The sequence below is a fragment of the Dama dama genome, chromosome 3 (assembly GCF_033118175.1).
Source record: "Dama dama isolate Ldn47 chromosome 3, ASM3311817v1, whole genome shotgun sequence".
Classification (NCBI taxonomy): domain Eukaryota; kingdom Metazoa; phylum Chordata; class Mammalia; order Artiodactyla; family Cervidae; genus Dama; species Dama dama.
In genome coordinates this window covers 22,867,989-22,893,375 of record NC_083683.1, presented here as the reverse complement: position 1 = coordinate 22,893,375, position 25,387 = coordinate 22,867,989, and the positions used below count along the sequence as shown (strand labels likewise).

General features: G+C 42.0%; 1 protein-coding gene across 3 annotated transcripts in view; it reads right to left on the bottom strand.

The window, feature by feature from the left end:
* The window catches only part of GLIPR1 (GLI pathogenesis related 1), a 55,103-nt gene that overhangs the window by 10,726 nt on the left and 18,990 nt on the right, over positions 1–25,387 (bottom strand). For 2 of the 3 annotated variants that reach the window (XM_061124701.1, XM_061124692.1), the window contains exons 2-4: positions 17,401–17,674; positions 16,355–16,600; positions 1,210–1,322 (exon numbers count right to left, since the gene is read on the bottom strand). In XM_061124701.1, the coding sequence (XP_060980684.1) occupies positions 1,210–1,322; positions 16,355–16,600; positions 17,401–17,592 (551 nt within the window). In that variant the 5' untranslated portion in view covers positions 17,593–17,674. Of the gene's footprint in view, positions 1–1,209; positions 1,323–16,354; positions 16,601–17,400; positions 17,675–18,321; positions 18,524–25,387 lie in introns of those variants that run through there. The other variant, XM_061124683.1, reaches the window with a different exon arrangement.

Sequence of the window (25,387 nt, the reverse complement as noted above, 5' to 3'; positions counted from 1 at the left end):
GGGACTGACACATACACTCTACTACATATAAAATATAAAATAGATACTACATAGATATAATACATATAGTAATACATATAAAATAATCAACTAAGACCTATAGTATAGCACATGGGACTATACTCAATATTATTTATATATCTCTCTCTATAAGAGAAAAGAATTTGAAAAAGAAAAAATATATATACATAAAACTGAATGTGCTGTACATGTGAAACTAACACGATAATGTAAATCAACTAGACTTCAATATAAATAAATAAGTAAGTAAAAGGAAACACAGGGAACAGTCTCAGTTCTTCAATAGGGTGAGCTGTTACTAACAAGAACACAGACTCTGGAGCCAGACCTCCCAAGTCACAGTCCACCTATGATGTTCACTAGCTGTGGGACCCTGGGCAGGCCAGGCACCCTGTCAGGGCCTCAGCTGTCTTATCTGCAAAACAGGGGTAAAAGCAGAATCTGTATCACAGACTTTTGATGAAGATTAAATACCTTTAATATATGTGAAGCACTTAAAACAGTGCTTAGCACACAGTAAGCTTTATACAATTATTACATCATTGTTTTTAACTACTGTAATCCATTTAAAAACGTTAATGCAATGGAAAATGTGAATACATAATTGTAACTAAAAACTAGAAAACCATGTATTTCCTTTATGATCTCTGTTTTCTAAGTTTGTATATGATGCAAAAGAACACATATATACATTTAAAGGAAGTTGGGGGAGATATCCTATGCCTTCCCATTTTTCAAAAGGAGAAAAATTATGTCTTTCAAAAACAAAACTGTCAAAAGTATGTGAATAAGTTATACAGATTGAGGAGTTCAGTTCAGAGTGGGTTTTTTTGTTTGTTTGTTTTGAGAAAATTATAATAAGTTAATATAATAGGACGTTAGAGAACATCTTCCCATCTTGTGGTATTATTACCATATCCAATTAATCTATGTCCCTGAAAACATTTAGTCTTGCTACTCTTGAACATATGTGTCTCTCTGTGTGTGCACTTACACAGTGTTTATAAAAGTGTATATACACACACATACAAGCAAACATACAAAGAAAACTGGGCAGAGGAATTAATGGGTAACATTCGTTTTCTCTTTTACACTATTATCCAGATCTATTTTCTGTATCTATTTAATGAAGATAAATACTTCTAAAATAGATTGTTTTCCAAAAAAGTAATTAATTTGAGCACTTACGCTGGTCCGTAGTTGCATATAAAATGTGCTCCATTGAGAAGACCTCGGAAGCCAGAAACTTGAGGACAAAAGTGTACTGCACAGCCAACTTTGTAACTATCTGCCCAGACAACCTGAAAGAAAACACGGACTGATATGAAGAAGAGAGACAATAAAATGAACACGTAAGTCAAGTGGGACTTAGGAAGCATTACTATGAACAAAGTTAGTGGAGGTGATGGAATTGCAGTTGAGCTATTTCAAATCCTGAAAGATGATGCTGTGAAAGTGCTGCACTCTATATGCCAGCAAATTTGGAAAACTCAGCAGTGGCCACAGGACTGGAAAAGGTCAGTTTTCACTCCAATCCCAAAGAAAGGCAATCCCAAAGAATGCTCAAACTACTGCACAATTGCACTCATCTCACACGCTAGTAAAGTAATGCTCAAAATTCTCCATGCCAGGCTTCAGCAATATGTGGACTGTGAACTTCCAGATGTTCAAGCTGGTTTTAGAAAAGGCAGAGGAACCAGAGATCAAATTGCCAACATCAGCTGGATCATCAAAAAAGCAAGAAAATTCCAGAAAAACATCTATTTTTGCTTTATTGACTATGCCAAAGCCTTTGACTGCCTGGATCACAATAAACTGTGGAAAATTCTGAAAGAGATGGGAATACCAGACTACCTGACCTGCTTCTTGAGAAACCTATATGCAGGTCAAGAAGCAACAGTTAGAACTGGACATGGAACAACAGACTGGTTCCAAATAGGAAAAGGAGTATGTTCAGGCTGTATATTGTCACCCCGCTTGCTTAACTTATGTGCAGAGTACATCATGAGACACACTGGGCTAGAAGAAGCACAAGTTGGAATCAAGATTGCCAGGAGAAATATCAATAACCTCAGATATGCAGATGACACCACCCTTATGGCAGAAAGTGAAGAGGAACTACAAAGCCTCTTGATGAAAGTGAAAGAGGAGAGTGAAAAAGTTGGCTTAAAGCTCAACATTCAGAAAACTAAGATCATGACATCTGGTCCCATCACTTCATGGGAAATAGATGAGGAAACAGTGGAAACAGTGTCAGACTTTATTTTTTGGGGCTCCAAAATCACTGCAGATGGTGATTGCAGCCATGAAATTGAAAGACTCTTACTCTTGGAAGGAAAGTTATGACCAACCTAGACAGCATATTAAGAAGCAGAGACATTACTTTGCCAACAAAGGTCCATCTAGTCAAGGCTATGGTTTTTCCAGTGGTCATGTATGGATGTGAGAGTTGGACTGTGAAGAAAGCTGAGCCCCGAAGAATTGCTGCTTTTGAACTGTGGTGTTGGAGAAGACTCTTAAGAGTCCCTTGGACTGCAAGGAGATCCAACCAGTCCATCCTAAAGGAGATCAGTCCTGGGTGTTCATTGGAAAGACTGATGCTGAAGCTGAAACTCCAATACTTTGGCCACCTGATGCTAAGAGTTGACTCATTGGACAAGACCCTGATGCTGGGAGGGATTGGGGGCAGGAGGAGAAGGGGATGACAGATGATGAGATGGCTGGATGGCATCACTAACTTTATGGACATGAGTTTGAGTAAACTCCGGGAGTTGGTGATGGACAGGGAGGCCTGGCGTGCTGTGATTCATGGGGTCGCAGAGTCGGATATGACTGAGTGACTGCACTGAACTGAACTGAACCATTACCCCTACCACAGTGTGGCCTTAGGCCAAACTACAGGGAGGGAACACAGCCTCACCCATCAGCACAAAAATTGGATTAAAGATTTACTGAGCATGACCTTGCCCACCAGAGAAAGACCCAGTTTTCCCCATAGCCAGTATCCTCAAGAGGATAAGTATAAGCCTCTTATCCTCATCCATCAGAGGGCAGATAGAATGAAAACCACAATCACAGAAAACTAACCAAACTGATCACATGGATCACAGCCTTATCTAACTCAATGAAACTATAAGCCATGCTTTGTAGGGCCACCCAAGATGGACAGGTCATGGTAGAGAGTTTTGACAAAATGTGATCCACTAGATAATGGAAAGGCAAACCATTTCCGAATTCTTACCTTGAGAACCTCATGAACAGTATGAAAAGGCAAAAAGATATAACACTGAAAGATGATCCCCCCAGGTTGGGAGGTGCCAAATATGCTACTGGAGAAGAGTACAGAAATAACTCAAGAAAGAATGAAGAGATGGAGCCAAAGCAAAAACAACGCCCAGTTGTGGATGTGACTGGTGATGAAAGTAAAGTTAGATGCTGTAAAGAACAACATTGCATAGAAACCTGGAATGTTAGGTCCATGAATCAAGGTAAATTGGAAGTGGTCACACAGGAGAGGGCAAGAGTGAACATCAACATTTTAGGAATCAGTGAACTAAAATGGATGAGAATGGGCAAATTTAATTCAGATGATGATTATATCTACTCTTGTTGGTAAGAATCCCTTAGAAGAAATGGGTTAGTTCTCATAATCAAAAAAGAGTCTGAAATGCAGTACTTGGGTGCAATCTCAAAAACAACCTTGATCTAAAAAATGATCTCAAAAACAACCTTGATCTCAAAAACAATCTCAAAAACAAACGAATGATCTCAGTTCATTTCCAAGGCAAAGCATTCACCATCAGAGTAATCCAAGTCTATGCCCCAACCACTAATGCCAAAGAAGGTAAAGCTGAATGGTTCTAAGAAAACCTATGAGAACTTATAGAACTAACACCAAAAAACAATGTCCTTTTAATTCTAGGGGACTGGAATGCAAAAGTAGGAAATCAAGAGATACCTGGAGTAACAGGCAGGTTTGGCCTTGGAGTACAAGATGAAGCAGGGCAAAGGCTAACAGAGTTTTGCCCAGAGAACACACTGGTCATAGCAAACACCCTCTTCCAACAATGTAAGAGATGACTGTACACATAGACATCACCAGATGGTCAACACTGAAATCAGATTGATTATATTCTTTGCAGTCAAAGATGGAGAAGCTCTATAAAGTCAGTAAAAACAAGATGGGAAGCTGACTGTGACCCAGACCATAACTCCTTTTTGAAAATTCAGACTGCAGTTGAAGAAAATGAAAACAACTAAGGCATTCGAGTATGATCCAAATAAAACCCTTTATACAGCAGAAGTGACAAATAGAATCAAGGGATTAGATCTGATAGACAGAATGCCTGAAGAACTATGGATAGAGGTTCATAACACTGTACAAGAAGCAGTGATTAAAACCATCCCCAAGAAAAAAGAAAGGCAAAATGGCTGTCTGAGGAGGCCTTACAAACAGCTGAGTAAAGAAGAGAGGTGAAATGCAAAGGAGAAAAGGAAAGAAATATCCATCTAAATGCAGAGTTCTAAAGAACACAAGGAGAGATAAGTAAACCTTCATAAGTGAAGAACACAAAGAAAGAGAAGAAAACAATAGAATGGGAAAGGCAAGAGATTTATTCAAGAAAATTAGAGATGCCAAGGGAACATGTCGTGCAAAGATGGGCACAGTAAAGAACAGAAACTGTATGGACCTAACAGACACCTAAGATGTTAAGAAGAGCTGGCAAGAATATACAGAAGAACTATACCATAATGATCTCAATGACTGATATAACCATGATGGTGTAATCAACTGTGGTGTTGGAGAAGACTCTTGAGAGTCCCCTGGACTACAAGGAGATTAAAACAGTCAATCCTAAAGGAAATCAGCCCTGAATATTCATTGGAAGGATCTTTGGGGAAGATTGCTTAATTGTGAGCCTTTCAGGGGCCATTGGTCTTCTGATCTTAACATATCTAATATGGACCCCAAAGATCTTCCAATGAAGCAGGGCAATTGAAATGAAGTATTTCCCATTTTTATAAACTTTATAACACCAAAACACAAATGATGCTGAAGCTGTAGCTCCAGTATTTGTCCACTTGATGTGAAAAGCAGACTCTTTGGAAAAACCCTTATGAGGGCAAAGATTGAAGGCAGGAGGATAAGCAGACAACAGAGGACAAGATGGCATCACCGATTCAATGAACATGAGTTTCACCAAGTTACGGCACATGGTGAAGGAAGGACAGGGAAGCCTGGAGTGCTACAGTCCATGGGGTCACAAAGAATTGGACACAACTGAGCAACTGAACAACAGCAAGAGAATAACCCTGGCCACAGTTCCTCACTTGTTCCCACAGCCGCGCAGCTGTTCACAGTGGGTTTGAGGAGAAAGAAATGAGAAAACCATAAAGGAAGCCTTAGAGGAAACTCATATTACCAGATATTTGCACATTACCAAATTAACCAGAATAAGCTGGAAAGTCATATCAACATGACTTCACAGTCCCATTAGACCAATGACCTTCCCCAAAGCGCCTTATAAATGCAGTTTCCCTTTACGGGGAGAACACACCAAATTTGAGCCAATGTACCCCAGACTGGTCAAAAAGGCCGTGGTAGAACCTTGATATCACGCTGTTCTGGGGTAAAGGTTATTTGCACATTTAACTTACAAAAGAAAGTAGTGTGTTTTAGAGAGTCAATCAACTTGTCCCCCACCATCAAAGTTACCTGGGACTCCTCTAGAGGAAATTAGTATTGGATGCCTCAAATCCAAGAGAGCCCCTGGGCCTACTCAATATGAGTGTTCCTCTCCTTTGTAAAGTGCTTCTGACCACCAGATTGCTTAATTGTGAGCCTTTCAGGGGCCATTGTTCTGATCTTAACATATCTAATATGGACCCCAAAGATCTTTCCTTCAGGACAGATGAAATATTTCCGTTTTATAAACTTTGTAACATCAAAACACAAAAGACACAGATGAATCCCAACTAAAACAGCACAAATTTCAGCATCATTGCACAGATGAACCGATTTCCCCAATTAGGTAAATAAGTTTACCTCACAAAACAAATGAACTAATTCCAACTAGGCTGCCCATCCTCACAAGAACTAGCTCCCCAGTGAACTGGTTCCAACTGAACCGATTCCCAAATTAGATAGATAAGTTTACCCTACAAAACAAACGAGCTAATTCCAACTAGGGTGGTCTTGCCCCACAAGAACTAGTTCTCTAAATGAACCAGATCAGGGTAGAGTCCAACAACGCTTACCCTCTGGGGTACCCCAACCATATTGGCTTGTCCCATAAAGGAAGAGCCCACAATGAGGGAGGGAAATGCTCCTGCTGTGCTCAATGGAGCGACTCACGATCCAAAATTGAGCCTGTCAGTTCATAACACAAAAGGGCACACAAAACGAGTGAACCAGCTGAACCAGCTGTTGATTTGTGTAGACAAATTGAGTCCATGGACTCTATAGAAATTTGTGGGTTCCTTGTCTCAATGGCCAAGTGCTGGAGGTAGCCAGTGCCACTCCAGGGACTCTTGAAGGAAAGAACCTCAGGACAAATGGTCTCAGCAGCTGCTGGGTCTTGCCCCAGTATTCCCTGATCAGAGCCGGCTAGCTCCAAGCAGCAAGGCTCCTGGCTGGCGCAGCTAAATTTTACCTCATCCAAGCTTGCTCTGCTTGCCACACGGCAGGCCAATGGATCCAAGGGGTTGAGGCAATGAAGAGACTTTAACTGGGGAGCTGGCTGGCCCAGAAGATGGCAGGGGAGCGTCTCAAAATAACTCTCTTGTCAGAGCCTGGTTGCCAGGTTCTTTTATAGATCAGAGATTGGGGGGAGGTGAGTAAACAAAGTAAAAACACTGTTCAGTCCTTGCAAATGTCCCCTAGAATGCCAAGCCTCCGGCAGGGGAATGTGTTGTATCCCTTCCTCCCAGTCAGTCCTTCACAGGCGGGCAGCTCAGGTTATCTCCCTGAGTTGGGCCATGATGCATGTTTATAATAACAAAAAAGGGTCAAAGTCACAGAAGCAGATCCAATGCACATTGAAAATTAACCCTTCTTGGTTGCATACATATATAAAAAACACCAACTCTATAAATATATATATATATATATATATATATAAAAATTCTGGGACTGAAAGTGAAAGTGAAGTTGCTCAGTTGTGTCCAACTCTTTGCGACCCCATAGACTGTGGCTACCAGGCTTCTTGGTCCATGGGATTTTCCAGGCAAGAGTACCAGAGTGGGTTGCCATTTCCTTCTCCAAATTCTGGGACTAGCGGTGCCAAATACAGGGGTTAGAAAGGTGAAGCACGGGAACCAGTGTGTGCCTTCACTAAATGTGGAGAGCAGCGGTCCAGAAACCGTGGCACATGGGTTTTGAGTTCTGTGAAGAGGAAGCAGAGGGTGCTTCAGGGGTTCGAAGCAGGGACCCTGCTCTGCGTGAGTGAGGCTGATGCTGAAGTGAGCCGGCCTGGGAGCAAGGAGAAGTCTCCCAGCAGAGGGCACCCCTGGGAAAGCAACCCTGAGGTGGGAAAGACTCACAGAACCAAGGCCGGAGTGTCGGTGTCGGTTTGACCCAGAAAAAGGTCAAATTTACTTTAAAAAAAAAAAAAGAAAAGGAAAACAATCAGCTAAGAGCAGCTCTCTGGGGAGAGAGTATAGCAGGAGGGAAGAGAATCGGAATGGAGACTGATTTCTCCAAGGTTTATTGATGGAGTGGAGTGAAGTGAAAGGTGCTCAGTTGTGTCCAACTCTTTGCGACCCCGTGGACTATACAGTCCATGGGATTCTCCAGGCCAGAATACTGGAGTGGGTAGCTGCTCCCTTCTCCAGGGGATCTTCCCAACCCAGGGATCGAACCCAGGTCTCCCGCATTGCACGCAGATGCTTTACCAGCTGAGCCAAGAGGGAAGCCCCTATTGATGGAGTGGGAGGTGGCGGAAGGCCTGTGGGGGATGCTGGGGCACTTTGCATTCTGTCTTCTCTTTGTGTGACAACTAGGGAGGAGCTGGGGAGGCAGGTACTGGTCTCCCAGAGGAGCAATGCTCTCCTTTGATGAGAGACCACCCCTCACTGCTCCCAGATCCAAGTGGGGTGTTCCCCTTCCCACCTCTCACCCTAGAGCCCTTGCAGGGAACTCCACGTAACCAAGTGAATTAAGCCCCTCTCTCTTCCTGAGAGCACCTAGCTCTCATTCATTTTCAGGTTCGATCCTTGTACTTTAATTTCTCAATTATTTTTGTATTTATTTTTAAAACTTTTTCATTTCTATCATTGTATCTCAAATTGACTTCCCTTTGAGTGCTTTGTTTAAAATGCAGATTTCTGGGCCCATTTCAGTTTTACTGCATGAGAGTCTCTGGAATTGTCCTTGAAATCTGATCTTTTTTTTTTTAATTGAGCTATAACTGACATAAAATTATATTAGTTTCCCATGTACAACATAATGATTCAGTATTTGTATATATTGCAAAATGGTCACCATGGTGTCTGGCTAATACCTATTACTACACATGGTTATAATTTTTTTTTCTTGTGATGAGAACTTTTAAGATATAGTCTCTGTAAGAAATGGACTTGAAGTGGCCCATTTTTGGAACAAAGTAGCTGGCCTTGGGTGGAAAATTATTAACAAATGATTTTCCATTCAGAGCTAGCTCATTTTATCTTGAAAAATTACTGGCAAGCTAGTCTTGCCTAACAGCTTACAACTGGAGAGTCTCTAAGCTAACAGGATGCTTGGGAAGGGATAAACTAAAGTCCTAGTTGAGAAATGTGAACTTAGGATGGGAAGGGAGAAGAAAGAAAACCCTATGAGAAGTAATGAAGTCTGGGAGGATTGTAACCCCATAGTACTCAGCCAGTGAGGAACCAGGGAGGGATTTGTGCTCCAGGGAATAAAAGTGCTTGCTATAACTGTCCTGGGTGTGTCTGCCCACCAGACAGCAGATCTTGCAAGATCATCGTTAGAAGTCTTGCTTTTGCTGTGCTGCGAGTCTCTTGAGTCCATCCCTCGGTTTTGGGCTGGTGAGTGTGTTTCTCACATTCTTTTAGCAACTTTCAAATACACAATAGAGGATTGTTAACTGTAGCCACCATGCTACCCATTACATCCCCAGGAAGTTTTGACCACATTCACCCATTTCACCCACCTGCCTGCTTTGGCAACCGCCAATCTGTTTTCTGTTTCTAAGTGTTAATGTTTTTAGAGCCCACACATGAGTGAGATCATATGGTGTTTCTCTCTCTCTCTGATTTATTTTACTTGGCACAATACCCTCTAGATCTATCTATGCTGTTGCAAACGACAGCATTTCCTTAAGGAAAATGTGGTGTGTATATATATATATACATATATATATATATACACACACACAATCTGTAATATTATTCAGCCTAAAAATCTTGTTATTGGGAGGGGAGTTTGCGGAAGAATGGATACATGTATATGTCTGGCTGAGTCCCTTTGCTGTCACCTGAAACTATTATAACATTTTTAATCAGTTATACTCTAATGATGCTGTTAAAGTGCTGCACTCAATATGCCAGCAAATTTTGAAAACTCAGCAGTGGCCACATGATTGGAAAAGGTCAGTTTACATTCCAATCTCAAATAAGGGCAATGCCAAAGAATGTTCAGACTAACGCACAATTGCACTCATTTCATATGCTAGCAAGATCATGCTTAAAACCCTTCAAGTTAGGCTTCAACAGTATGTGAGCTGAAAACTTCCACATGTTCAAGCTAGATTTAGACAAAGCAGAGGAGCTAAAGATCAAACTGCCAACAGCTGTTGGATCATAGAAAAAGCAAAGGAATTACAGAAAAACATCTACTTCTACTTCACTGACTATACTAAAGCCTTTGACTGTGTGGATCACAACAAACTGTAGAAAATTCTTAAAGAGAGAGGAATACCAGACCACCTTATCTGCCTCCTGAGAAACCTGTATGCAGGTCAAGAAGCAACAGTTAGAACTGAACATGGAACAATTGACTGGTTCAAAATTGGGAAAGGAGTATGTAAAGGCTGTATATTGTCACCCTGCTTATTTAACTTTTACATAGAGTAGTTCATAGGAAGTGTTGGGCTGGATGAAGCACAAACTGGAATTAAGATTGCAGGGAGAAATATCAATAACCTCAGATATGCAGATGACACCACCCTAATGGCAGTGGAACTAAAGAGCCTCTTGATGAAGGTGAAAGAGAAGAGTGAAAAAGCTAGCTTAGAACTCAACATTCCGATAACTAAGATCATGACATCTAGTCCCATTACTTCATGGCAAATAGATGGGGAAACAATGGAAACAGCGACAGACTTGATTTTCTTGGGCTCCAAAATCACTTCAGATGGTGACTGCAGCCATGAAATTAAAAGATGCTTGCTTTTTGGAAGAAAAGCTATTACAAACCTAGGCAGTGTATTAAAAACCAGAGACATCACTTTGCTGATAAAGTTCCATATAGTCAAAGATACGGTTTTTCCAGTGGTCATGTATGGATGTAGGGTGTGAGAGCTGGACCATAAAGAAGGCTGAGAACCAAACAATTGATGCTTTTGAACTGTGGTGTTGGAGAAGCCTCGAGAGTCCCTGGGACTTCAGAGATCAAACCAGTCCATCCTAAAGGGAATCAGTCCTGAATATTCATCAGAAGGACTGATGCTGAAGCCGAAGCTCCAATACTTTGGTCACCTGATGTGAAAAGCTGACTCATTAGAAAAGATCCTGATGCTGGGAAAGATTGAGGGCAGGAGGAGAAGGGGACGACAGAGGATAAGATGGTTGGATGGCATCTCCAATTTAATGGGCGTGAGTTTGAGCAAACTGTGGGAGATAGTGAAGGACAGGGAAGCCTGGCGTGCTGCAGTCCACAGGGTAGCAGAGAGTCGGACACCACTGAGCAACTGAATAGCAACAATACTCCAATAAAAATAAAGTTAAAAAAAAACTCATATTAACAAGTTCATCGGGGGATTCTTATTTCACGCTAACTGGCAATGTTGTATGAACTATCACCTGAGTCTCGCGTTTTATATTTTCATCTTTTTGTCTTTGAACACTTCTTGATAGTATTATATTTTGAGTAGTCTTAATCCCCCATGCACCTTTAATGCTATATGCTATTTTGTTTATTTTGGTATTATTGGCAGGTGGGTTCTTTACCACTAATGCCACCTGGGAAGCCTGTTGGTCTCTAAGTCAGGTTGCAGTTGACATAAAAGACGTCTTTTTAGGTGCTTAGTTCTATGAATTTTGGCAAAAGTGTGTAGCCGCGCACCTGCTACCATACTCAAGCCCTAGAACATTTCCCCCAAAGCTCTGTTGTGCGCCTTTGTGGTCAGTTCTTACTCCCGCTCCCAGGCAATCACTAATCTCTTTCCTGTAGTTTTGTTTTTTGCAGAATATTATATAAATGGAATCAGTTTAAATGTAGACTTTTCAGTCTGACTTTTTTCACTAAGTACAAGCATTTGAAATCCATTATGTTATTCAATTCATGAGGAGTCACTCTCCTTTTTATTGCTGAGTAATGCTTACTGCATGGATATATCAGGTTTATTTATCCATTCATGCTGGTCTCTTTTTAATAGCTTCATGGGCATTCAGGTTTGGGGTGCAACTTTGTAGGCTCTAGGACTACAGAGACCAAGTACATATTCCAGCTCAGCTACTCACTGTGTGACCTAGACCTCAGCTTCCTTGTCTACTAAATAGGATAACAAAGGTACTCAGTAGGCTTACTTTGACAATTTAAATGGGCTTAGAAGAAAACACTTAAAACACCTTCTAAAACATAGCAAGCTCTCAGCAAATATTCATGTTTTATTCTCTTTTGACTAATTTTCTTCTGCTTTAAAACTTTTGAAATTTTTTTTATCAGGCAGATTCTGGTTGCATGTTTTCATTTCTTTTAATATGTTAAACAAAAATTGAAAAATAGGAGCTACACGTTGAGAATTTCCCTAGTGCCACGATAGTGTTCGGCACATGACATCATGCATAATCACGTAACAAATCAATAAATAGGTGTTGCCTCAATTTTTACAAATGAGGGGTGGAACCTAATTCTACTTGACCACAAAGTACCAAGGCGGTCCATGCCCTGAGCAAGATGCTTCCAGAGTGTGTTCCTTTTTAGCAGAATCAGGAACTTACACTTAACAAAAACACTGCATCTGGGGAACTCAACCCAGTGAGAGCAGGCCTGTCTCTTTCTTCTTAACAATGCCCTTTTACCTTCTCCTTTCAGTTCTCAGTTCATCTGATGACTTACCAGTAAGATACAACATATATAAAATCAGCCAGACAAACTGAGACATCATACTTTCCATCAGTTCTTCGAGGGTGTAAAAATAAAAATTTAAAGGTGTGTGTGTGTCAGAGGCGGGGGGAATAAAACCAGAAATGAGATCAATAGTGCCTTCTAGTGGACATTGTTAGCACTATCAAACCTGAGCTGCTGCCTTCCCAGCTATTTGAGTAAAACTATTCCCAAAATTATAGAGCAGATCAAAATATCTAACTGGAATAATCTTTCATATGAATATACCCAAATTCTTCCACAATTCAAATCTATCTGTAGTGAAGGCAGAACTAAAGTGTTAAGATGTCCAGAAATAGCACACTTTAATGAAGTAATAATGAACCTGAATCTGTTGTCTTTATACAGCCACTGCTCACCAACCAAAATCTAACAGATGAGGCTAAGTGGGAAGTTAAAAATACCCACTCAAGGTAATTTCCAGCATGTTTTAAAGTGGCAACTGAGTAATCCTGAACCCTCTAGCAAGTTTTCTTGCAAGAATAAAAACAGGAAGTCTTTGACCAAGCTGTCAGAGCCTTCTTCCCGTATAATTGGTGGAAAAATAACTCATGGAAGAAATCTAAACTTTGTTCAATGACTACTAAATATTAGTACTTTACTAGGCAATTTGCACACATTATATTATTTAATCTTTGCAGCATATCCTATCTGACTCCTGACTCTTCCTCTTACTAGCTAAATGGCACTGGGATAACTTGACCTGTCTGAGCCTGTTTATTCATCTATGGATAACAGCATCTCTTAGAAGTGTATAGTGAGAGTTGAATGAGCTCTTAAATGCAGAGAGCTACATACCTTAAAAGGTTAAATATTTTATGTATTCACTTAAAGAAGTAGTTGCTGGTGCTGCATCTTTCCAGACCCAGGGGGTCCCTGGACTGCCTCTCCATTATCTGAGGTCGGCATAGACTGTGGCTGTCTCTTTAAAAGAGCAGGTTAGGATCGCTCAGTTTGGGCTCTGCTGCCTTCCTACAAAGAAGTGGATTTAGGAACTGTTCTATGTCCCAAATATTAGCCCTCCTTTTCCCCCACTAGATACAAGAGGAAAATTTACAGTTAAGTCCAGTTAATTTGGGGAGGGCCATCTCTGAAATCTCAGTTCTCTGTGACGTATAACGAAGTTTCCTCCTGTATTGTCTTCCTAGAATGATGGACATGAAGTTGTCTCTTAACCCGCAGACTTTAGGAGTCTTGTCAATTTAACAGTCTTTGGATCATTATGTATTTGATGGGCTAGGTTGCTTGCCATTCTTCCGAAATACCAAGCTCATTTGTGCACATTGTACATCTTCTATATCTTGTTAACTTTGCCTGTCATTCTCTTTGCATTCTTTTTCATTTGACAATCTCATTCAGTTTCAGAACCAACTCATGTATCTCCTGCTGTATGAACAAGTCCTATGTCTCCATACTTCCCTTTGGCCAAGTGAGCTGCTCTGTCCCCATTGCTCACGTGGCATACTGTCAGCTTCTTCAAACTGCACTAGCCACATGTTGTAACACATCCACTTACACAGGTCTTATCCCAAAAAAGTCAACTCCTAAGGGTAGGAGATGACTCATTGGAAAAGACTCTGATGCTAGGAAAGATTGAGGGCAGGAGGAGAAGGAGGTGACAGAGGATAAGATGGTTGGATGGCATCACTGACTCAATGGACATGAGTTTGAGCAAACTCTGGGAGATACTGAAGGACGGGGAAGCCTGGCATGCTGTAGTTCATGGGGTCACAAAGAGTCGGACACGACTGAGCGACTGAATGAGACCAAAAAGGGCTGGGGGCCATTCCCAGCTGTGGCCCTCATTTCCTGCCACACTCCCCATTTCCCCTCCCTCCCACTTCTCTGCAGTTGTACTCTAATAAAATCTTGCAAATAAACTGTTATATCAGGCTGTGTTTTTTAGGAGTCTGAACTAAAACATGTGACCCATACTTTACAAAGCGCCTGGTATAGGGGAGGAGCTTAAATACTGAGAGTCAACACCTTCAAACTGACAATGATTTCTGGAGATTAACACTCCGATGCATAATAGAACCACATAGCACTGTAGGCAATCTGGGTCTAGCTTTCTTGTCCTTTAGGGATTTGTGGGAATCCAGTGAAATTTATTTTTTGGTTAAATTTATTGGTTAACATAAGCCAAAATTGATGGCGTAGTCTAGAGGAGATCTTATTTATATTTCCAAGAAAGAGACCAAGGCTACTGATGATTTGGTAGCTCCCCCTTGATTACAATAAACTTCAGATGAAGATTTCACTGAAATCAACCCTTTCATCATAACAATCGCCTGTAGCTGTGCCAAATGTGTTTCCCCTATAACGAGATCAGTGCAACCAGAATCTTTTTATGACTGAAATATAGAGACTTTTTCTATGAACATTTTGCTCTTTAAAAACACCTTCAGACTTTCCTGGTGGCCTAGTGGCTAAGTTTCCATGCTCCCAACGCAGGAGGTTGGAATCCTGATCCCTCATCAGAGAACTAGATCCTACATGCCACGCCTAGGAGTTCAAATGCTGCAATGAAGATAGAAGATCCTGCATGCTGCAACTAAGACCCAGCACAGCCAAATAAATATTGAAATAAAAAAATAAAAACATCTACTGTTCCATGTTAACTGGCTTCTTAGAAATGTTTTTGCTCTCAGACATTATTTCCCTGATAGCTCAGTTGGTAAAGAATCTGCCTGCAATGCAAGAGACCCTGGTTTGATTCTTGTCTGAGGAAGACCCTCTAGAGAAGGGATAGGCTACCCACTCCAGTATTCTTGGGCTTCCATTTGTGGCTCAGCTGGTAAAGAATCCGCCTGCAATGTAGGAGACCTGGGTTTGATCCCTGGGCTGGAAAGACCCCCTGAAGGGAAGGGCTACCCACTTCAGTATTCTGGCCTGGAGAATTCCATGGACTGTGTATTCCATGAGGTCACAAAGAGTTGGACACGATTGAGCCACTTTCACTTTCATCATTTCAACAATTTTTTTCTGCATTAAAATCAATCATACAAAGGTTCACTGCCTTTAGTTATTTGACAAGGACTGACAGGAAATAAAGGTAAATAAACAAGATGTGGCCAGTATGTGGAGGCAGTATATTAAACAGACAGTGGAAGATGCTTCCTAGGGATTTGTCTCCATCGTGGTGCAAATGTGAGTTAGGGTTAGGAAGCCACAAGCAGCTTGAATTAAAAAAAAAAAAAATCTCATTGAGAGACTCTGAATGTAGCCATTGAGACTTATACTATAGATTTGTGGGCAGGATTGTCTGTGCAAGTTTTTATGTTGGTCTCTCCATTGAGGCTGGGATTCTGGGGTTTTTTCTTCCTCTTTACATCGTAGATGTTTAGGTCATGTTTGAAAGACTAAGGGGATACACAAGTGTCAGTTCTTGTTGATGTTTCTGTCTGAGAGGCTCACTTCTCCTAATTTTATAGTCCCAGAGCAGCTGCCTCGAGTTTCCCAGAAGACTTGTTTAGCCGTGTCTGACTCTTTGAGACCCCATGGACTGTATGCAGTCCATCAGGCTCCCGTATCCATGGAAATTTTCGGGGTAAGAAAACTGGAGCCGGTTGCCATTTCCTCCTCCAGGGGATCTTTCGGATCCAAGGATCGAATGCACGTCCCTTGTGTTTCCGGCATTGGCAAGCAGATTCTCTTACCACTGTGCCACCTGGGCCTGGAAATAAATCTACTTACTCATAAGGCCCTTTGATTGTTCACAATGGAACAAAGTACCACGGGCAGAAGGGTGTTATCAGAATTAATCAGAGGCTGTCCAGATTGGCGGGCCTCACATTTAATGTCTGTCCACGTCATACATTCTTCAAGCACCATTTCCTTTGGTATTGAACTCTGTTCCATCTATTTATTTTTGAAGTAAGCCTGTCATCTCTACTATCTCATATTATAGGGACACTAGTATACTCTATTTTCTTCACACCAGATTCCAGTTCTCCCCTCACCCATGAGATGACCGTTTCTAGAGAATATAGGTCAGATACTTACCTGAGTGTAATGGCCACAGACTTTGTTGCATTTCCGAGTCTTGAAGTCATAGTGTTTAACTTCATCATACCAGTCTGTGATGGCTGAAGACACAGAAAAAATGGATAGAGACCCAGTCCAGAGGTTTTCTCCCAGTGAAGTGAAATTTGGGTGCAGCTTGTGGGGCGGTTTCAACTGTTGGTTGTGTGCAAACTCACAATGGCTTGCCCATGCTTTTGCAATCTGAGCTAGTTGTGGGTCCCATGTCTGCAGAAATAAATAGGAAATAGTAGGAAAGTCAAGGTTTCAGCTTGTTACACAACAGCGTGACCAGAGGGGGCAAAGTGGGAGTTTGCGTGGGAGGTGAGGTGCCATGTCTGGAAAGGAGGAGGACTGTAGAGATGGGGTTCCTTCACTTGTGGAGGACCCTATTATAGTCTTTATATTCTCACTAGGGTTTGTGGGAGACATGATAATCTGGTATCAAGGAACTTAGAATCAAAGAGAGTGACACAGACCAACATTTCATGAAGGCCAATTATGTTGCAAAATAATATAGGCTGGTTTCACACATTTTCTGCAATTTTCATATCCCAAATAGCCCCTCTACTAACAGGCTCCAAGAGGTTAAAAACCAGGCCAAAACCACAGACCCAGGATTTAAACTCAAGCCTGATTAAAATCCTAGCCTTTCGCCTGGATCCCCCGCTGCCCTCCTGAGAAAGTCAGTACTCTGCCAGCAATAACAAAAAAAGTTGAACAGTGAAACAACAAAACCTCACAAAAATTAACAGACCAAAAGAAGAAAAATGGAGAACTAAATGCCACCTGAGACCCGAGGAAAGACGTGCCTTAAAAGAGAAGTAAAACACACAGGCTGAGCTTGCTTATAACGAGAATTGAGTAGGCAGAGCAAACTGGGTTTGCTTTGATCACAAGTGGTGAAATTACTGCACTCTTGCATCACAGAAGAAAATGATCACGGGGTTCCAAGGATTCACCACCCAAATCAATCCACATCCCTTGTTTTTGACTGACTTCTGCTGCAAGCACTGAAGGTTTCTTACCATGTACAGCATATCACTGGCTGCTGGAGTCACTGCTGATCGGAACTTGTTATGCGTTCGAACACAGTCTTTGATAAAATCTTCGTTTTTGATATCTGGCAAAGTGTTTGCTGGAGAGGAAGAACTGGAGACCACGGAGAGCATCCAGGCTGTCAGAGCAAATGTGACTCGCATGCTCAGACGGTCTGGCATGGTGCCCCGGGGGCTGGAATCCAGAAGCACTGTAGGTTCCGAGGGTATGTGAGTCAGCTTTACAAAGCACCGCCGACTTCAGCTTTGAGAAAACGGAAAGCAAAACAGGAGTTCATCACAAGTTTGAAGAAAAGGGTTTCTCCATATATGGTTTGTGGCTCATTTTGTGCCTTTAACCCCGTCTTTTCGGTGATTCTCAGTGACAGAGCACCTATTGCAACATGGATTTTTACGAGGCTAACCCAGGCTTTCATTTGAGTTGGGGGATGTTTCCAAAGGAAATTCCGGAATTTCCAGAAATAATAGTCTCAATTTTAAAAGAGGTTCTGGTGGTGCAATAAAAACATATCTCTTATTTCATTAAATGTCTTGCAAAATACTTAAAAACATTTTTTTGGAGTCAAATCAGCACTCTGTGGTTAGAATGTCTGGTAAACATCATCACTTGACCTAGAATTCATTCACAGTGGTGCATGTGATGGGACTGAGTTGATTTTGTCGATCCCCGCCCCCCCCCATCAAATGAAAAAATAAAAGTTATGTAAATTTTTAGAGGCAGTTGGCTACTATAGCTGCCAATGGATTCCTACTTTTGCAGCCCTTGCTAAACCTCTGTATGCTCTTCCCCCCAGATAACAGTCCAGAGCCTATTTCCTGGCCCTTTGAAGGCAATAATCTCCTTTAAAACTTCAACATTAGCTTAGCCCACGCTCTAAATCCCTGGCTTACCTTATTTTGACAATCCTGTTCATCTACTGTTGGCCCAAAAGTTCATTCAGGTTTCGCTGCAAGATATTATGGAAAAACCCAAACAAACTTCTTGGCCAATCCGATACACTGTCATGAAAACAGTGGGCCTGCTGCAGGCATGCTGGGACGGTGTCTGTGTCTCAGACACATCCTAAGGCTTGCTTCTCATGCAGTCAGATCCTGTGGCATCAAGGGCGCCCTCTTGCGTGCATGCGGTGGTGCAGCCGCTGCCTTGATTGACAGAGCCAGTACGCACATGCCTGGCGCCCCGCTTCATCTCCATGCTCCCCAGGGGGTCAGCTAGCCTCTGAGCTCACCGGATGCAGCACCTCTCGGCATGATGACAGATCACTCACGAGCTGGATCTTTCATCCTCTCACATGCTTGCTAATACTTCTGAATTCAGCGACTTCCCCACCCCTCTCAGATGACGGGGAGTCCTGCTCTACCCTATGTGATTGCTTCGCAGTTGCAGAAATGGTCTCAAAGCCACAAGTTGCTCTCCCAGACACCCCTTGAGATAACCTAGACCGACTTCTATTTTGTGATGGTGCCTGTCAATGAGATTTCTGGGGAAACACACTAACTGGTGATGCCACAGCTTCCCCTCTGAGACTCCTGAGGCGTCTTCTTTAGCCACAGTAACAGTCAGCCCAGGTCGCTGAACTCATCGCTCTTCCTGGAGCTTGTACCCCAGCGGAAGGGAAAACGGCTGCTATTCACAGACTTCAGACATGCTTTTGGACAAGTCATCCTCTTGGCACATTTGGAAATGCCATGAGTTCTTAACCTCTGTAGCTATGCTCCTCCTGGTAATGGTCCTATGATGGCTTCCTTATCACAAGATATCATCTCCCTTCTTAAACTGCTGCTGTTCATGGTTCAGCTCATACCAAGGAAGTGCTATATCTTTAGAGAATGATCAGGCTAAAACGGTTGCTAAACATCAAGCTCCAAATGAACACCCTTATTCCCTCTCTAACCAATTTAAAAAATATTTTAAAAACTTTTAATTTTATATTGGAGTGATAGCTGATTAACTATTAATGTTGTGATAATTTCAGGTGGACAGCAAGGAGATTTGACCATTTAAATCACACGGAACAATTGAAGTCCTTGCAGTCTTTGCGACCCCATGGACTGTCACCACCAAGTTCCTCTGTCCATGGAATTTTCCAGGCAAGAATACTGGAGTGGGTTGCCATTTCCTCCTCCAGGTTATCTTCCTGACCCAGGGATAGAACCCTTGTCTCCTGCAAGTCTCCTACGTTGGCCGGCAGATGCTTTACCACTGAGCGATGGGGGAAGTCCTGGCCGTATATCCATCCTCCCCCAAACCCCCCTCCCAGCCAGGCTGCCGCATAACATTGAGCAGAGTTACCTGTTCTATAGAGTAGGACCTTGCTGGTTATCCATTTTAAATACAGTAGCGTGTACATGTCCATCCCAAACTCCCTAATTATCCCTTCTCCTGACACTTCCCCGACAGCAACTATAGGTTCATTGCTTTTATTCTTTTATTTTTTCCACAGTAGCAAGCGAATAGGATTTATTTTAGAGAAAAAAGTACAAAGCTCTCAGTATGACACTGAGAGGGCGTAAAGTGTCCCCATTTGCTTTCATTCTTGACTGATATTATCAACCATTAAGCAAATGTCCCACAATCTGAAGAAGCAAATGAACATGAAAGGGTGCCAAAAAATTACCAGATGGATACATCAGGCCAAATGGACTTTCTGTAGCCTCCTTTCCTTGACTCTTTTGACTGATATCCCATCAAGTGAGATAAATTTGCAGATGGGGAATAAGGAACAAGAAAGTTGGTTTTACCTCGGCATCCATAAAATTTCTGACCAAATTATTTCCCTGTGCACTCCTTGTAAACCTCCCCACACTTCTGAGAAATTCCTGGGATACCCCAGGAAATCCTCCAAGGCCACTTTCCCTTTGGGACTCTCCAAACGAATTTTATGGGTTTCCCCCTAGCTTTAGGCTAATCTCACTATTTTGCTGCTGTCTGCATATTTCAGGGATGGACTGAATCCTATTTGACTTACATGTGGTAAAGACATTCATAACTGAGGCTATTCCTCACTGTGGCATTCCTTTATGGATTAAATCAAATCGAGGAGCTAATTTTACAGACATAAACCACTTGCTTGCAAAAACTCTGGGGTACTCTTTAGAATTTCATGCTCCATATCATCCTCAGTCATCAAGGAGAGTGGAATGTAAAAATCTAGACAAGAAAAAACTTTAGGAAAGGTTCAGAAACTGGACTTTAATGGCCATAATCTGTGCTGATGGCCCTTTTAAAGAGCTGGAATACTCCGAATGGGGCACATGGACTGAACCCTTTTGAAATGGTCTCTGGATACCCAATGTCAATTGGCATCTCTCAACCTTCCACTTCTGGGTTAAGTGAAGATGATGTAACTTAAGTGAACAGTCTGATGTTATGATTAGCTATGTTCAAGAATGAGTATATTTGAAACAAATTTCATGGGGCTTGACCTCTGCTAACTGACAAGCCTTGCCATTCTTTCAACCAGGAGCCCAAGTGTACATCAAGATCTTTAGAAGAAAGCTTGTGGTGTTACCTCCATGGGAAGGATCTTATGAGGTACTAAGAACCACCTACACTGCTTCCCAAAGGAAAACCCTTCTGGATCCATGCAAACCATGCCAAAACAGGTCCAGAACATCCCTCTCAAGACACCTGGGGGAGACAGATACTCCAGGTCACTTTAAGGATCTCCAGGGCCAATTCCCAGGTCCCAGAAGTAGACAGCATCATGAAGTGGACAGCTTTTCCCAAGATCACACATCAAGAAACCTCACTTTCATTTATTTCCCCATCCCTGCTTTTAAGACTCCCGGTATACACACACTACAAAGAAAAAACGACAGAAAACCACCTTTTCTTGTTAATGAGTCCTTTCTCCACATGTACTAAGCATTTACTAGAAACCTAGCTGGCGAACGCTTTTCTCTTCCCATCCTATTTGTCCGCTAAGTCTCCAGTATGGGCTTATTTTCAACTCGTGTCTTGCTCTTACTAACCCTCTCATAAGGGGGTAAGCCTTATGCCAATTTACCAAACCCTGGCCACGTGAACTAATCAGTCTATTGATTATGTCAACACCCAGGGAGTACAAAATAGCCCCCATTAATCTTTGTTCTTACTAATGTGAACACAAAGTGAGCTAAGTACAGAAGGTGGATGAGTGGCCAGGTAAGATATCCACAAGAAAACCATCAGTCTGCCTCTCTTTAGTGAGTCATTTGGGCCCCAGAAAAACTCTGTAGAAGCCCAAAGACTGTCCCTTACCCAGATAAAGATAATAGGTGGAAAGCTTTCTGTTTGCTTTCCTGGGTAACCTACCAGGGCAAAATCGCAAAACAAATTCTGTGGTTTGATTCCACAGGTGTAATCTTTGAATCTCTTAAGGAAATTGTAAGTGACTCTAGCAACTCCCCTTTGGGCACCAATATCTGTCAAATCACTACATGTCCTGGATGTCTCAAAAGTCACCTGCTGGACTTCACTGGTAGTCCAGGGCTGAGACTGCACGCTCAGTGCAGGCGGCCTGGGGTGGGGAACTAGATCCCACATGCCACAAAAGATCCTGTATTCTGCAAGGAAGATATAAGATCTTGTGTGTCACAAATAAGGCCCAGCACAGCACACACCCCTCCCCCCCCCAAAAAAAAAACCACCCCTTGTATACTTTGGGCTACTGCAGCTGTCCCCATGATAAGGCTGCCCCAAACCATAAACTATATTTGGGTGGATCGAAAATCTAAAGTTACTTGGTTAGGTGACAAATACGCTTTATAGCTGCCAAAACCAAACTGTGGACCTCTTACATCAGTTATTTTGTTCTCTGTTTCTCTCACAGATTGATGGGGGCACATGGAGAATGGAGGTGTTGGACACTGTAGCACCGCTTAAAATGGTCACCCACTTCCAACAATGCAAGAGAGGACTCTACACATAGACATCACCAGATGGTCAGTAGCAAAATCAGATTGACTATGTTCTTTGCAGCCAAAGATGGAGAACCTCTATATAAGTCAGTGAAACAATACTTGGAACTTACTGTGGCTCAGATCATAAGCTCCTTAATGCAAAATTCAGGCTTAACCTGAAGAAACTAGGGAAAACAGCTAGACCACTCAGGTATGACCAAATCAAATTTCTTATATGTACGGTGGAGGTGATGAATAGATTCAAGGAACTAGATCTCATAGAGACATTCAAAAAACTAAGATTGTGGCATCTGGCCCCATCATTTCAGGCCAAATAGATGGGGAAACAATGGAAAGAGTGACAGACTTTATTTTCTTGAACTCCAAAATCACTGTGGATTGTGATTGCAGCCATGAAATTAAAAGACATTTGCTCCTTGGAAGAAAAGCTATAATAAACCTAGATGGTGCATTAAAAACCAGATGTCACTTTGCTGACAAAGGTCCATATAGTCAAAACTTTGGTTTTTCCAGTCATCATGTATGGATGTGAGAGTTGGACCATAAGAAAGGCTGAGCACCAAAGAATTGATGCTTTTGATCTGTGGTGCTGGAGAAAACTCTTGAGAGTCCTTGGACTGCAAGATCAAACCAGTCAATCCTAATGGAAATCAGTTCTGAATATTCATTAGAATGCTGATGCTGAAGCTCCAATGTAAAGAGCTGACTCATTGGAAAAGACCCTGATGCAGAGAAAGTTTGAGGGCAGGAAGAGAATGGGGCAACAGAGGATGAGATGGTCAGATGGCATCATCAACTCAATGAATACAAGTTTAAGTGAACTCAGAGTTTCCTGGTGGCTCAGCTGGTAAAGAATCTGCCTGCAATGCAGGAGACCTGGGTCTGATACCTGGGTTGGGAAGATCCCCTGGAGAAGCCAACAGTTATCCACTCCAGTATTCTGGCCTGGAGAATTCCCTGGACTGTATAGTCCATGGGGTCACAAAGAGTCAGACATGAGTGAGCGACTCACTTGAGCAAACGCTCAGAGATAGTGAAGGACAGGGAAGCCTAGCGCACTGCAGTCCATGAGGCTGCAAGAAGTCAGACACGACTTATTGACTGAGGGACAATAACGACCACAGCATGCTAACCGTGTTTGTGAACCACTCTTGTCTTTTTTATGCGACAACCAGATGTGTGAAGGTTCCCACTTAAATGGTCAGGACGGTGTGGGTTTGGATGCCAGGGTCCTTCTGTGCCCTAATACTGCACTGCAAATGCCAGCCAATTTATAAACATAAGTTACTGTGTTCAAAAAGTTGTGCCAGATAAACACACTAGCTGAGAAATCACAGAGAATCTGCCATGTATCACAATTTCAAGGTCTTTTCAACACTGAGGATCTTATTCCCAAGCTTTAAAGACTGTAAATTGGAAAAAGCAATATTAAAAATCTTTTCACAGTAGTGGAAAAAGACTTCAATACTGCTCTGCAAACCTTGAAAATGCTACAGTCAGAAGTTACTAGCTTAGCTCCCGTGGTGCTCTGAAATCATCATGCCCTAAATGCACTGATATTCAGCAAGGAGGACTTTGGGCAATCACTGGTGAAAAATAGCACTTTCTGTGAATCCAACAGGGCAAATAATATCTAATTTACATCTGCTAAAAGAAGTGTAACAGACTTTCTGGACAAAGTCCTGAGAGTGTTAATAGCTTCAGTAGGGAAGTCAGAGGTCTCCAGGAGGCAGGAGGAAATGAGCTACAAGTGGCAGATAGTTTTTTTCTTTTTTCTTCTAATCCTGCATTGTCATGGCAACACCTGGTTCCACCTGAACTTAACTTTGTCTCAAACCTTGAGTTAAGCACTGTGTTTTTCTTATGCAAATGTTTTCTTAAGCTGTATTAATGAACTATGTATTTGCTTGGGAAGCTGCCTTTCTTCAAGACTGAAGTCAGTTGTTTTGTGGCCCGGGATGACTCACCCACTGCCACTGCTATCTCAGAATGCATGTTGTGGGGGAGGGGCCTGGTGCCACTCACTCTTGAGGCGCTTCCTTTCTCTAATTAGCAGCTTGCCAATAGGTATGTAACTCATTGCTAAAAACTAGCAAGGGGGCACTCTATCTGTCCCCTTCTGATGTCTCTGTCAGAAGGGTTCTCTATCTCTTATATACTTTAAAAAGACTTTATTACACAATAAGCTCTGAGATCAAGCCTTGTCTCTGGCACTATATGGAATTCCTCTCCTCCGGAGGCCATGAATCCTAGTATTGCCATCACAATTTCAAGGTCTTCTCAACATAGCTCACAGCAAAAACCTTTCAAACCCAGGGTTGGGGAACTTATGTAACAGGATGTGGAGAAATGTTGACCAGTTGGTTCTTTTCTGCTTGTTCATCTTCCTTTTCTGTTTGTTTATTTTCAATTTTGCAATAAGGAATTCATGATCTGAGCCACAGTCACAAAAACAAGACTAGGAGCTGTGGCTCAGATCATGAACTCCTTATTGCAAAATTCAGATTTAAATTGAAGAAAGTAGGGAAAACCACTAGGTCATTCAGGTATGACCTAAATCAAACCCCTTACAGCGGAAGGGACAAAATAGATTCAAGGGATTAGATCTGATAGACAGAGTGCCTGAAGAACTATGGACAGAGGTTCATAACACTGTAGAGGAGGCGGGGAGCAAAACTACCCCCAAGAAAAAGAAATGCAAAAAGGCAAAATGGTTGTCTGAGGAGGCCTTACAAATAGCAGAGAAAAGAGAAGGAAATGGCAATGGAGAAAAAGAAAGATATACCCATCTGATGCGGAGTTCCAAAGAATAGCCAGGAGAGATAAAAAACTCTTCTTAAGTGAACAATGCAAAGAAATAGAGGAAAACAACAGAATGGGAAAGACTAGAGATCTCTTCAAGAAAATTAGAGATATCAAGGGAACATTTCATGCAAAGATGGGCTCAATAAAGGACAGAAATGGTATGGACCTAACAGAAGCAGAAGATATTAAGAAGAGGTGGCAAGAATACACAGATGAACTATACAAAAAAGATCTAAATGACCCAGAT